General features: G+C 36.8%; 1 protein-coding gene across 5 annotated transcripts in view; it reads left to right on the plus strand.

The window, feature by feature from the left end:
• The window catches only part of FMNL2 (formin like 2), a 280,386-nt gene that overhangs the window by 153,581 nt on the left and 111,157 nt on the right, over positions 1-15,648 (plus strand). For all 5 annotated transcript variants that reach the window (XM_054699725.1, XM_054699727.1, XM_054699726.1 and 2 more), the window contains exon 2: positions 9,403-9,486. In XM_054699725.1, the coding sequence (XP_054555700.1) occupies positions 9,403-9,486 (84 nt within the window). The remainder of the gene's footprint in view (positions 1-9,402; positions 9,487-15,648) is intronic.

The following is a 15,648-nucleotide window of genomic DNA, read 5'->3' on the forward strand; positions in this document are numbered from 1 at the left end:
GGACCTGCTTCCCAGAAACTCATCTGTAAATATAGGTGTTTGTTTTTCTTGGAAGGTGTTTTGTTCTTGTTGCTTTGCTTGATGCGTGCAGTGCAAATGTGACTGTTCTCCCTCATTTTAGATTGAGGTTCTTTGTGTATGAATATAAGGGTCTGTATTTCAGGAGTTGGCATGATAGCTAGAGGAGGGATGTGTGGTTCTGGCATCTGCAGGGTGTTGAATCATTCAAACTTAGTGATATGGGGAGTAGTAGAAAGATGTGCTGCAGGAAAATTGTCACATGTCACCATAGCTCTGCCTTTCTGTTCTGCACTTTCTACCAGTTGCACTCATATTGGTGATAACCTGGCTTTGAAATTAGATAAAGTAATGTAAGTATAAGTATGTATACAATCAACATATGTTCATTTCCATTGCCTAAAGGTAGCAAAACTGTAACTAATTTAAAACAGTACACAGTTTACATGAGATTTTGGGAAGTTTTTGGGTTTAGTTTACTTCACAAATAAAAAAAGCTGTTCCTTGAATATGAAACTGCAAGTCAAGGAGGAATGATGGAAACAATAGCAAATGCTGCTACTCGTATTATACAGATTGTATAGTCAGGGGAAAGTGAGCCTTAAACATAAATTACTCTCAAATGACTACAAAAAGAGTAACAATATCTAACATGTATTGGGAGTTTGTTGTTTACAGGACTTTGTGCTACCTACTTAACATCATTTATCTGATTTGATTTTCTCAGATGCATGTATATGTGCATACACGAGAGATAGGTATGTGCGCTTTACTTAATATTAATGGGAAAGATTAGTAAACATGTTGACCTGGATTCTTTGTTTTGTAACTGGTTGTAATCATCAGTCCAGTGAACATGAACATTTTTTTCACATTTTTCACTCCTGATCGGTCACCTGTAAAGAGAGAATAAGACTAGGGCCTCCCTGGTGGCGCAGGCGGTTTAGCGCAGTGCTGCAGAGGCTGTCCGCAGCCTCTGCAGCACTGTTCGATCCTGGCTGGCCAGGGATATGCCCACATGGCGCGGCAGCCCTCTCCTGCCTCGCCTGCTGCTCCCTTCTGCAGTGTATTTCAGTCAGTCTGCCTGTTCTGTTCCCCGCTCTGTCTCTGGTGAATCCTCTCACCCTCCTGCACATCTGGCTGTACCCCGGTTCTTATATGCGTGAATAAATAAATCTTAAAAAAAAAAAATGAGAGAAAGACTAAACATCATGAGCTTCTCGTTCAGTTGTGTATTTTTTCATTATAAAAGGTTACGAACTGTCATTTACATGTTGTTCAATCCTTGAAGAAAGGCTTCCAAGAAAACAGGATGTAACCAGTATCATAAATGGGAGATTAGAGAAATGTTTCATTCTCCCAGGTTCCCCAGAAAGGATGACTTTCCAGACAGATTTTATTTTGAAGATGTAACTAGATTAGGGAGCAGGCTGATTTCTCCTGTTGTGGGCTTCCCTGGCTACAGTGACTGATATTAATACCTCAATGATTAAATAAAAATAATAGTGACTATGAAAGATGACTGACTGATGATTCACTTTGGGGAACTATTTGGCTGGTTGCCTGAGTCCTGTTGCCAGGAACGAAACTGAGTATATTTTAGCAGCATCCTCTTGGCTAGGAGGATATTAAAATTTAGGATGTCAGGTAGTTGGTTGGATCAAGAATATAGGTCATGGAAGATAGTAGCTTTGAGGTTAGTTGAATTGAGCAGGCAGATCATGTGTTTAATTTGTAAACAACCTCCTGCTACCCTCAAATGTTGCAATTTTTAAGTGAACTGTCAGGAAAATTGGTACATTAGGGCCCTCCCGGGTGGTGCAAGGGGTTAAGACACAGCACTATGAAGCTGTCCGCAGCCACTGCAACATGAGTTCAATCCCTAGCCAGGGAGCTACCACATGGTGCAGCAGACCTCGCCTGTCTTGCCTCAGCAGTGTATTTTAGTCAGTCCACTTGTTCTGTTCCCCACTGTCTCTGGTGAACCCTCTCACCTCCACCCCCCCACCTCTGGCCTGTATCCCAATTCTTGTATGCATGAATAAATCTTTAAAAAAAATTGGTACGTTATTCAGAATCAGGTGGCTCAACCTAATGTCTCAGTAATGGTAAAGGGGAAAATGGCAATGTGGAAAAAAGTAGCAAAGGAAGAACTCATTACTTAGTGTGATTTGAGGATGCCTACGGGTTGCTTTTCCTAGACATTTTCTTGGCATGATGACTTCCCACTGCCTTGTAGAGGGAGTCTGAAATTCTGGTGCCTGGTGTCCAGGGCCCCACCTTTTTAACGTGGTCTCACACAACCCACTCCTTACTTTCTGGTTTATCTGTGAGGCTCCCAGTCTTTTACCTTCTATATCCATACTATTCACACTTTCCCTTAACCTAAAATAATGAGAATACTAACTTCTAATTTATCAATTACTTCTTGTGAACTTACTTTGTGGTAACTACTTACATATATCATCCAATTTAACTTTTCCCAATTCAATGAGGCAGTTAATATCATTATTATCACCATCATCCTTTGCATCCTTATCACTATTATCATCTCCATGTTAACAGTGAGGAAACTGAGATGTAGTTTAACTTACTAAGATTTCACTGTTAGTGATTGGAACAATAAGGATTGCAACTCAGGTGGACCATCTCCAGAGCCTAAATATTAAAGCCACATCATGCCATTTTATGTTGTTCTTTACTGCCCTCAACCACATCCTGTGCAAGCCTAGTTCATAACTTTTTGGCTTTCCATAACAAAAAAATAATGGCTTCTTCTCTGAGGGCATATTGTGTAACTGTTATGTTCTGTTTTGTTATTTGTGTAGTTATGCTCTCCCCTTCTGCTTTACTGAGCCTGAGTTAACCTCATATCTGTATCTCCAGCTTTATATTGTTTTTATTCAGTGTTTGCTGATTTAACATGGCAACTGGCTATGACCCAGTAACTTTTTGAGTGTTTTAGTTTACAATTTTTAAAGACAGTGAATAATTCTGTTAAATCGCCAGTGCTTTTTCTGAAACTATTACTAACTTAAAAATGGCTATGCATTTTTTATGTGTTAATTATTGTATCTCTAGTTTCAATCAAGTAGAATTGTTGGATTGCTTAGTTCAGACAGGTTACAGTAGAGAAACACTGTAGCGTAAGTATCATGGAAAGATGGTGATCATACAGACTTCTCTTTTGAGACCTGGTTTTGCCACTTATATTATGCATGGATGAGTTCCTCAAGCTCTTGGTCCTACAGTTTCCTTTTCTGTTAAATGGAGAAGATAATACCTACTCACTGGACTATGAAACAATCAATTTAGATAATGCATGCAAAGCCTAAGTGCTTGAAACTGTCTAATAACCAATAAGTGGTACATATTTTGACCCTTCATTTTGATTGACTAGATCTCATCTTTAATTTTGAATTACATTGATTGACTTTTTCAAATTTGGACTAGTTGTTCATTTAATTTGGTAATTTATTAAAACATTTTTAAAGTTGAGGTAACATTGTGCTTGTGCATTTTAATTGGCTTTTTAATTCAAGTGATGTAATTCAAGATCACAAATAAGAATTATTTAGAGTCAAGATTGGAATCCAGCTAATACAACACCAGAATCCAGCTAGTTAACCTCAGTCCTGTACTGTCTCATTAAGTCCCATCCCTTATTACTGTGCTGCCCAAGCATTCTGGTGCAATCCATCACATTTCCTTGTAGTTTTGGTACCAAAAAGTAATGGTTCCTGGAAGGGGTAAAGTGGGGAGTTGTTTGGGTATAGAGTTTCATTTTTGCTTGCTGCACTTGTTGGACAGCTCTGTTATACAACACAGGTCCCTATAGTTAATGCTACTGAATTACACATTTAAAAGTGGGCAAGTGGCACATTTTATTTCCTGTATTTTTTGCCACAAATTTAAAGAAAAAGTAATGGCTGCTTCTTTTGAGTAATAAAATTTCTGTATCTTTAACAACTCTTAAGATTCTCTAAGCTATTTCTCTTGTGGCATGCTTTCCCCTGCCTTTTTTAAACAACACTGCTTGTGAAGTCCATGAACTTTATTCTTTCTATGCAGCGTAGGTGGTTATGTAATAGAAGAATTTCTGTTGTAGAATCTGGTAATTTAACACTTGCAATTTTTAATTTAGAGATTATCAAAACAAAGGTATATTACATAAGGTGTGTTTGATAATTACTTTCACCACTGTTTGTGTGCATATTACTGTAGGTTTTTCAACCTAAGTCTTGAGAATATCAGATAAAAAGAAGGTTGTTTGGCAAGTTTTCATTGTTTCCGTGAACCTAAGACAAGAGCTGGCATCAGAAAACTGTATCCTTAGGCTATAAATTTATTTGGTTCTGAATAGTTTGGATACCTTAATTCTGCTGTGTTGCATATGGTAATTAATCTTCAAGTGTAACTTTATGATAGGCTATCATAATTTCTTAAACCATAATTCATTACTCTGTCATGGACCAGAAATTTGTATATTTCCTTGTTACTTGCTTAATCATTGTGCCTTCTGTTTTCAAAAGATTCGGAGATGGAAACCACATTGAAAAAAAAAAGTAAAATAGTACAGTTATGGGTAAAATCAGAATACAAACCATATATATAGCTACCACTTGGGGTAGAATTATTATAGTCAAAACTATTTGAATTTACGGGCCACAAAAGAAAACAGTTCAGGTTTCATTGCTTATTATATGTGGTAGAAAAATGGCTAGGACATCAGATTTCTTTTCAGGAAAATGTTGGTAGAATTGAACATGAAGATTCCTCCCCCTCGTCCACCATGAATGCTTAAGTGAAGGATAATTGCTAATGAACAATAGGAAGTTAACATTGACTTTGTATTGCTTTTATAAAAAATGAAAATGGTCTTTGGTGTGTAGCCTTTGTTAACAGTTGCAGCATGAACACTCAATTGGTAGAGAAGTATGACTGAGTTAGCTTCCTTTTTACTGCCCAGCGCCCACTGTCATATACTGGGTCAGACTTTGGGGATAAAAAAATATATGGCCCTTGAAGTACTTACTCCACTAGGGAGATTAATTAGACAAACAGATTATTAGCATGTAGGGTGTGAGGTGCCATAAAGGAACCATGTATCCAGTGCCATTGGGGCCCAGCCAGGGGATACATCTTGGATAGTTGGGGGGAAAGTTGTAATGATGAGTTATATTTTAACTGATTCTTTAAGTTTGCCAGGTTGAAAGGAAATGAAGAGACATTCCTTACAAAATACTTTTTAATGTTCTAACTTATGTTAGGAACTTTCACAATCTAATCTAACTTTCACTAAACTTTTACTTCCTGTGTCATGTCTTCAGTGGCTCTTCGGCCTGTACTAGACTTCAGTAACTTTGTGATTAAATTTTCTGTGATGACTGCAGTGCAGACAGACATCCTAGCATGTGGTCAAAACCCAGAAAGAGTGGGTAAAATGATAGTTTTGAAAAGAAGGAAAGGAAGTAGATGAGGTAGAGGTGTCACTGTGCCAAAAAATTTTGAAGTTGATTTACATTTTCAGCTAAATAGAAGAGGAATCATTTTTATACATGTAGCAAAGGGACCTAAAGATTAACCCAATATTATCCTCAGAAAATAACTTGAATTCTTATGAATTACCTGCACAGACATTTCCCTTGGACCCCAGTGTCCTGCCCCATGCAACACAAAAGAAATGAGTTCACTCTAAAAGAGTTCAAGACCAGTTATTATCATCGAAAAACAACATTCCTGAACTTTAGGCCTCCAAAGTATCTGATTTTAAATAGAGCTGCTTCCTTGTGGCCCCTGTAGGATTACTTAGCTGTGCATTATATGCTGGAGCTGCTCAGAGGTTTGACCCATGTATTATTTTAGATGCTAGGTAAATGATTACCACATGCAATTTTATTTCTTATGTTATTGATATTGAGTGACTTCTCCTGACAACATCTAGTTGTTAGGGCTCAAGAAGACTTTTCAAAACTCTTGTTCAGAACACACACAGGTCTTTCACACTTCAGAATCTCTGGTATCTACCTGCTTGACTGTTACCTTTATATATCGTGGCAATCTCAGACATACACAGTGCCACTTGGAAATCCATTCTTCATCACTTTTTCTAGATATCTTCTTTGTGTTCCTCTCATTAAATGAACTACTTACTATTCACCTAGTGACTCAAGATATAAGCAGTATATTAATTATTGACATCCTCTCTCAGTCCTTAAGTCTTAAGCAATCAGACTAACTCAATATTTCTGACATCTAGACACTTAACTTCATTTTATGTGCCATAAACCTTGTCCACATCACCATCATCCATTTGAATATTGTCCTAGTATCCTGAATGGCCACCCTGCTTCCACTTTTGCTGTTCTGATCAGTTTCCCACATAGTACCTACAGTGATCTTTATAAAATATAACTTCATAATATCATTTCATTATGCTTACAAGCTTTCAATGGCTTCTCACTGTATTTTAGATAAATTAACAAATATTTACCCTGGTCTATATGGATGAGTTTGATAAGCCCTTGACTGACCTCTCCAACTTAGCTTTTCCCCATTCTCTTTTACTTTCTCTCGCAGCATGCTGACTTTCTCTTAACTCTTTGCATGTGCCATGCTCTTTCCTGCCTGAGTGTCATTTCCCTGTTTTTCTCTGCCTAGAATGCTGTCTAGTTACTCCTTTTTATCTTAACTTAATGGTTACTATTTTTTTAAAAGATTTTAAAAATTATTTATTTTTGCATAGAAGAACTGGGTGTAGGCAAGAGGTGCAGGGGGTGAAAGGATTCACCAGAGGCAGAGTAGGGAGCAGAATGACTGAAATACACTGCTAAGTGGAGAAGCAAATGAGACAGGAGAGGTCTGCTGCACCATATGTGGATTAGCTCCCTGGCTGGGGCTGGAACTCAGGCCTTAGGTGTGATTGCACTGAGATTTAACTCCTAGGCCACCAGGGAGGCCCTGGTTACTATTTTTTGAGTGGTTTTTTCAGACCATTCAATTTAAAGTTGCCCTTTTATAATCCCTATCAAGACTTAATCAGAATTTTAGAAGATGAGTTTGTTCCATCTGTATGTCCTGCATCTAATATGATACTCCATAGGTATCATATCTGTATAGGTCCCCGAGGCACAGTGGAGCACAGTGTACAGGAATGCTGCTTCATAAACATTTGTTGAATAAGACTTTGATTAAAATAAAATTCAACTGAGAAAGGAGCATCTTGACTTTGCCTTTGCAGAACAACAACTGATTCCTGTGTTGTGCTTGCAAACTGCTTCCAAATGAGTGTCAACTTGAGCACTAAAAGAAAGTCAGTTATTTCCCATTTTGCCTTGCAGCAAAAAAAAAAAAAAAAAAAAAATCTTGGTGGTATCTTTGGTGTGTGTCCTTGAGAATCCAGAAGACTAAGAGGTTAGGTCATATTTGGCTTATTTTAAGCTGTCAAACCTTGAAAAAGTCAACCAAATTCTCCCAGGTCTGTTTCCCCATATATAAAATGAGGAAAATTGTAACTATCCCATGGGCTTGTTATGAGGATTACATGAGATTATTTTTGCAGAGTGCTGGGCATTTTGTTAGAGTTCAGACATTCTCTCTCTTCTCTATATAACAAGAGAGTAATAAGAACTTGGAGAAAAAAATCATTTAAATTACCTCACAATCTTAGTGTTTTTATTTAGTGCAAAATCATACCCAAATGAGGGTCAAGATCAGTTTAAGAGGAAATAATCCATCTCTAGGGTGCAAATAAGCTGTGATGGACTAGTTATTTAATGGTCAATAGCATTGGGCGTCCTCAAAAAGATACACAGGGAATTCTCCTTTGCTTATCCCCAGGGTTGTATATAACATTGTAAAATTGTAATGGCAAATGAGTATAAATAAATTTCCATTCTGGTTAAGTAGATATTCTATGGAGATAGGACACATGAAAACATTTTCTCCATTTTAGATATTCCTATGGAGAAACATTTGTAGTAACAATGAAAACTCTGGATTCCAAAACACTGCAGTTTTGTTGTCCGTTTTGAGGGAAATTAAAAAATTTATATTCTGAAGACAGGTTATTATAGTGAAATAGGTTAGATTCACATTGGTAGGTAGAATGTATCTTAGCACCTACTTAGGTATATTAGTCTCTTTGCTATATTGAGTTTAAGGGAAAATGCTTGAGTTGTGTCTGTCAAATTCATCAAAGAGTAATTCTCAGAATAACTTGATTAGCCTTCCTTGCCTCTATTAAATTTGTCTCACTGGATGTCATGTGGCAGTAACAATGGCAAGGGGAATTGTTTCTCCATAAGTCAAATCTTTCAGAGAGCATTAAAAGACTTGAGCATTAAAAGTTCAAGCCCTTTGCATTTGTCTGCTCAAGTGTTGATCCAAACAAGGACCTGTGTAGGTAAGATTTACTCTTGGTTAGAGGGATAGAGAGTAATATTAATAGACGTAAGGCATTAACTGACTGCTTAGCTTAGTTGCTTAGATGTGAGAACTTTGAGGACAAGAGAAAAGATGTGGATTTCTTTTGTGTCTTGTTTACTCTCTCATGTTTTGTGGCCAAAGTTCTCACCTCAGACCCTAGCCAGCAATGTCTTGAAAATTTGTTTGATTGGACGTTTGGGACATTAGACTAGAAAAATGTGAATGTACCTGGGCAGATTTATGACCACCACTATAGAAGGTGTGCTGTATTGACAGAGCATTGATATGTGTACTGATGTCTAGACATTACTATTAGCTTATGATCAGTTTCTCACTGCAAATTCAATTTCATAAAACAATATAGCTTAACTGAAAATTGTGGCTGCTAATGTCAACATTGTCCCAAAGGAGTGCTGTCATCTTATGGGGTATACTGTAATTATTTGCATTGTTTTCAGTTTTAAAAAAGAAATGTTCCTTTACTTATATTGTCTGTTAAAGTGAGTATAAGTTGATATTCTCTTTTAATAGTCTGGTTATTGAATTTTCTTTCGGTACTTTTTGTTCTTTGTCTGGCGGCTGCTGCAGTGCTTTAACAAGCAATTAAAGTGATATCTTCTCAACAGTTTTTGACCTTTTCTTGAGTAGAATGGGAGCCTTCTATTAAATAAAATAGTGTGTTACTTTTGCTGAAACGCAAGACTGATAGTTCAAAACAGATGACTCTAGACGTCCCAGCAGAGGACTTCAGAGTCTTTCTCTCTCCCCTAAACTGATTTGATGTTTAAATGGCTTCTTAAGAGTCTTTTGGTTTCATCAGGTGCTAAGAATTGAAAAAGAAGTCGTGAAAGAACCACAGTAGTATGCTTTGGTCTGTCTATGAGTTGCCTATCAGCAGCTTATTATGGAATGTGACTTAACATTCTCTCTCTCTCTCTCTCTCTCTCTTTTTAACAGAATGCTATGAACCTACCCCCTGACAAAGCCCGGTTACTGCGGCAGTATGACAATGAAAAAAAGTGGGAACTGATTTGTGATCAGGTAAGAAACAGCAATGCCTTTATTAAAAAATAATGACAGTAGAGAACCAGATTTCCTTCCTAAATATACTAGATTTTTTTCAGGAGATGAATGGATTTCTGTTACTGTCTGATTTCTTAGGATCAAAGGAAAACTTAGAAATGAATTATTTTATTCATGCTTTATTTTCATTCTTTTATTTATTTTGAAACATTTTGAATTAGATAGTTTGGAAAATTTGGTCAAGTGGGCAAACCATGTTCAGGGGATCTGTTTGTGTAGTTACCTTGCACAGCGGTTTATGCTGCTTGCATAATGCCAGCCATTTGACGTAGTTGCTATTCCTAGTCACGCGTATTGATATATACTCATGTAAGACGGTGAATTGTTCATAAAGAAACACTCATTAGGTGGGTAAAAAAATTATTTCAGAAGTTCTCCGGCCTTTTTTTTTTTTTTTTTTGGTCATTATTAACTCATAATGCATTCAGGCTATTCAGAGGGATTTCAATGAAAATTGAAATTCTCCATTTCTTTCTGTTTTCCAAATTTTGCTCTTTAGATGTCCTCTGGTAAAATTTGAAGTCTCTCCTAACAACTTTTTTTTTTATGTGTGTGTTTTAAAAAACAAACCAAAGTTAAATGAACACACACATTCTTCTGTATTTTGATACCTTCATTGGTTGGTGTATATGTCTCTATCTCCTTCTTTTAAATGGTAGGTAGTATACCACTGTAACTGGTAGTAACTTTTTGGCACTTCATCACAGCACTTAGTATAGGTAAAATGTTTTAAAATGTTGGAAAGATTACTCTTAAAATACAGAGGAGGCTCTGTATATGAAATCTTTTATTTTGTGCCATTAGTTTTAAGGTGATTATGTTCCCCCCACCCTGCCACCACCCTAAAGTTTCTTGGGGACTGTTGTAATTCCTCCTAACACAGCTCCTTTGGGTCTCTACTGTGGGGGCAAAATGTGTCAGGGGAGTGGAAAGTTTTTTGTTCCTCTCAGGTAGAGTGTCCCCGTTCCCTTAGAAATTGATGCCTAGAGTTTGCATGGAACTTCAGAAGCCCTCGCTCTGTGTGTGTGTGTTGTTTTACCTTAGCACCTAATTCAAGCAGCAGTGGAAAGGTGGTAAAATCATCCTCTCCTTTCCAGGCCATATTTGAGCCCCCAGAGTAGGTAGTAATTGAAGAGGAAGTTTACTGCTTTTGTGACTATATCCCCAAAGAATGCATTTTTGCTGACAGTCTCCTTCCTGAGACTTAATTTTTATCTAGATGTATTATTGCAAGGAAAAAAATGATTTTATAGTGGCAATAGACAAAGATAAGAGATAATTACTATTAAAGGAAATGTATTGCCACAAATGAGGGAGATGCCAGGGGCTGAAAAATTCTCCAGTGTGACAGGTTGTGATAGAGTGGAGAGCACAAGACTCCTGAGGTGACATTTTGTTAGTGTTGAGAGGAAGGGCTAAATCCTCCTTCCTTCCTCACACCTGCAAAATTCACTGTCATCTCAGTTTGCTCTGCTCCTTCTGGCTTTATTGAGTTATTTTTGCATCTCCAATATGCCAAAGGGGAAGACAGCTGATGATTGAAGATTTCTAATAACTGTACTTTTTTCTGATACCAAAAGTAGCTTTGTAGGGTTGATGATGAGCCAAGGGGATTCTGAGGCTGAGAGAGGAACAAATCTTCAAGTTTAGGCTATTATTGCCTTTAAAAGTGACCATGCTAGGACATGGAAAATATAGCTACTTCATCTATTCCTATCTGGCAGTCGCTTCAATGCATGTCGAAAGCTCCAAACTTTCATCAGTTTTGAGGTGTTATGGGTGATTTATTAATACCAATAACAATATTACAAAGACCCAACATTTCATAAGCACATTTCCTTAATAAGAGCTTTGCATTTATTTTTTTAAAGTTATACTTATTATGCTTCCATTCAACACACGGCAGAAACTGAGACTTAAAGTCAAAGTTCATCGCCAAAGGTCATTTAACTGTTCAAAGTTAAAGTGGTATACTGCTCCGATTTTGGAAAATATACAGATTTTGGTGTCTGTACCTTTAACTATTATTCTTTTTTCCCTTTCTCACAAAGCGCTTAAGTCTGCAAATTATATGCTAAATACAAACAAAAATACAGGTTATCTTTACTTTTCTGGCTTGCCTTCTAGCATGTTTTCTTGTGAAGGAGAAAAGGTGGGGAGTTGTAATGTGGGCCCTGAATCTCACCTACTCTTGTGCACTAAGGTGAACTGACATTTTTGACTAAGCTTTAATCATTGTGAGATTGTGTCCAGCAGAAGACTGAATTTTTGCTAATTAAGGGTAACCTAAAGGTGTGTCACACGTGTCAGTATTATTTCTTCTGCATGTTTGTGAGGGAAAACATAAAAACCACAAACCTAAAACATTCTTTATGTGTTAATGTGGTGAATATAATGTGTTGGTTTTTATTGACTAAATGTTTATTTCTTACTATTTCATGCAACATGCTGCATGTAATACATATATAATACAAATATATATAGAATACATATGGCTCTCCTAACTTATGTCTATTTATGGTACTTAAACTGATAGACACTCAAAATGCATTTACTTTTATGACTTCATTTATATGAAATGTCCACAGTAGAAAATATAGATAGGAAGTAGATTAGTAATTGTCATGGATTGGAAGGGGGAATGGAGAGTGATTGTTAATGGTTGTGAGGTTTCTTTTTGGTGTGATGAAAACTAGTGGTGGGATTAACGTAGTGGTGACATAGTTACATAGCCTGTGATTATACTAAACTTGTTCACTTTAAAAGTATGGATTTTATGGCATGTGAATTATATCTGAAATAGAATTTAGATATTTGAGATATTTAGGGACCTCAAATAGATCTTTGCTCTGCAACAATCGGGAAAAGGAAGAGAAATGATACCATTTTTATTTCAATTTAAGAGAAACGACATTTTCTTATTTGATGCTAATCTGAACAAACTGTAAAAAGACTTTTTGAGAAAATTGGAGACATTTGATTAGTGATCCAAAGATGTTAGAGGACTTGAAAACATCACTGATGACTTAGTTGCGTTTGATTTTGATATTATGATAATGTAAGAACCTGTCTTTTATTTTTTAGAAATGTGTACTTTTTGGTATAAGGAGATATAGCTGGGGTTTGCTGTAAAATACTTTACCAGAGGGAGAAAAAAATAAAAAGGGATTGTTTAAGGAAATGCGAAAAAATCTTGATAATTGTTGACTTTTGTAGTAGACTATGTTATCTTTTATAGTATACTTGAAACTTTTGTTTATGTTTGAGAATTTATGAAAGATGCTTGTACATGATAACCTTCATTTTTTCACTATCTGTAAAATGTAGTCAATGTTAACATTCTTAAATTATCTCAAGGCACTATAGAAGCAATATATAAATAAAATATATAGAACAAAACTTGTCCCATAATAAGTGCTTGATAAATTGTGTGGCTGCTTCTGGTATTGCTGAGGGACCCAGATATTAAGTATTGGCCCCATTATTTTTTTTATTATCAACTTCAAAGGATTCAGGAAAGTTTATTTGGTTTAACAGATTATCATGTGTTACCTAAATGTGCTTGTGACTTGAATGCCTGTTGCATGATGTTTCAAGAAAAGCCACAGCAATAGACTTTTCAGTCCAAGAAAAGACCACGCCAAATTGCTTCTTTTTTAGTGAGTCTTAATAATGACTGTGGTGTGTTGTCACTGATATCTGTCACATGAGACATTGCCTGGCACCTGATGATCTGTGCACAGTGTAGTATATTGAGTACAAATATTAGTTTTATTTCATTTTAATAAACACAATGCAGAAACATTATCACTTGCTATTTAGGAAACATGTTATATACAAGGTGCACAAAGTGAAAATGGATGTTAAAGAAATTAAATTTCAAAATGAAATAGTTGAGCATGATTGTTAGAAGACCTGTGGAGAAAATATTTCAGATTTCAGTTCTAGAAAAATGTATCATGCACACTATGAATCGTGGAACTGGTCATGTTTCTCCTTTTTTTCCTTGACTGCTGAGTTGCTCAGAGCCAAATTTATGATTTTCCCTCACAGAGTATACAGTATCATAGTGACTTACGTTCTGTTTACCAGCCTCATTTATGGCTTTATTTTTTCCCGCCTGCATTTTCCCTCTTTACTGATTTCCTCACTTAGTATGGAAGTTACTTTCATAAGACATCTTTTTGAACAAGGTGAACATAAAATAACACATCAGCTTTATTGGTGAGTAAAATTATATTTGCCTTGATAATGAAACTAATTTTGTATATGTTGTGGGCATTATGTGAATCAGAGTATTGAATCTACGGTCTTTCTCTAGATCAGCAAATATAGTGTCAAAATCCGTTGTCATGGTTCAGTTTAGGAACTCAGTTTAGTTTAATACAACTCATCATTGAATTGGAGACATGTATTTTCACACTTTCATGTGCTTGCCTTACTCTGTTACTTTGTTTTCGAAGTATTTAAATGCCTTTTTTTAACCAAGAATCACATAAGGACATGGACCAGTGTCATTTGTTTGTGAAGCTACAGCACTTCGCTTAGTGCCTGAAACACAGCAGGTATCTATGGTGTGATGAGTGAAAGAAAGAATACTAAATACACTGTCTTGGAGACAGTGGAGAAGGAAGAAACGACAAAAGGAAGAAGGAGGTAGGTGAGTGAGGTAGCCTAGAAGTAGTAGTTTGTTGTTTCTTTATCCGTTTCACCTTCTTTATCTACAATTGCTTATGGTGAGTGAAGGTTATCATCCCTGCTCAATCTTGGAAACATTTTTGAAAAGAGAAGAGTATCTGATGTAGATATGAAGGAATCTGTGCATTCCTGTATTGAAGCTCTGTCCTCACCTACCCAAGGTCAACTGAAATTTGGCTAATTCCAGAAGGAAGACAAGTTTTTAGGAGGTTAAATTCCAAAGAACCTCTATAGTGAAAGTATTCTGGTAATGTCATTTAGTCCTTTTTTGGATTATTACATAGGCAGAGATCACCTGAGTTTCTAGTGGATCACCAGTGTTAAGGTCACAGGGGAGAACTGTCTGAATGTGATGAGAGGATCCCAAGAAAGAGGAAATTTCTTGATGAATTTTGGTGTGGGGTACATCCCAGAAAACCCATTTATGTATCATATTAAGTGGAAAGGGTTCCCCTGAATGCATCAATTTGAGGGCTCTCTGGGGACATTGAAGTAAGAGTTACAAAAGCATGAGATCACGTGATTGGTGTAAAAAGCTGGAAATGTTAAGTTCCTGGCAACAGTGAATGAAAATCCACAAACTGTCTAGCAAGAAGAGGGCTCGTTCAGTGGACTTCTACCTTTGCGGAGAGAAATCCCCTTGCTCACACTTGCTTTAATTTTTGATCTTCCCTAAACTTAAACTCTCAACTACACTGTTGGGCTATTTCCTACAGGTGTAGGGCTCTTAGAAGTGGCTGCTATGGGTAAAGGCTGTGCTTATGGAGTTAGATATCCAGGATGAACTTTCAGATCATTATATCTGGAAGAGTTGTTCAACATCATTTATTTCAAGCCATTGTTTTTGTTTGTTTCTACTGGAAAAGTTAACATATGTTTGTCTCCCCGCCCCGCCCCCCCCCCCCCAAAAATAAGCTCAACTACTGCGCCACCGGGGAGGCCCTCCATGCTGAATGATTTTGTGGAAGTGGTTAATCAAAAATTCAAGACATTTTTGATAACTAACGGTGATGGTTGTAGATTCTGTGAATGTGTATAGTCCGTTAAGAAACTTAGAGGTACCACATCTGAGCTAGGTTAGAAAGCATCCTTGTGACTTTGCTGGTGATGGCATGATGTGTTTTGTGGGTGGTTGGATGTGGCTCTATCTTGCCTTGAAATGCTGACTGTTGTTTTGCATTATTGTCTTAAAGATTGGGGTCCCTCCTTTACCTTCACTCATATGTAATAATTTGGGAGAAGGAAATTAAAGACAAACAAAAAAGGTGAAAATAAAGAGGTGGCAGGAAATTGTACCAATTTAAAACTTCAGCTTCTTGTGTGAAGTACTTCAGTGAGAGAAGATTTTAGCCCTCATTCCTTGGCATGTGACCTGATTCAGGTCCCTGATGCCACTCTGTCAGAACTCAGTCAGGCTAGGGG

Source organism: Talpa occidentalis, unplaced genomic scaffold, assembly GCF_014898055.3.
Source record: "Talpa occidentalis isolate TD23 unplaced genomic scaffold, MPIMG_talOcc4v2.1 talOcc4.3, whole genome shotgun sequence".
Lineage (NCBI taxonomy): Eukaryota > Metazoa > Chordata > Mammalia > Eulipotyphla > Talpidae > Talpa > Talpa occidentalis.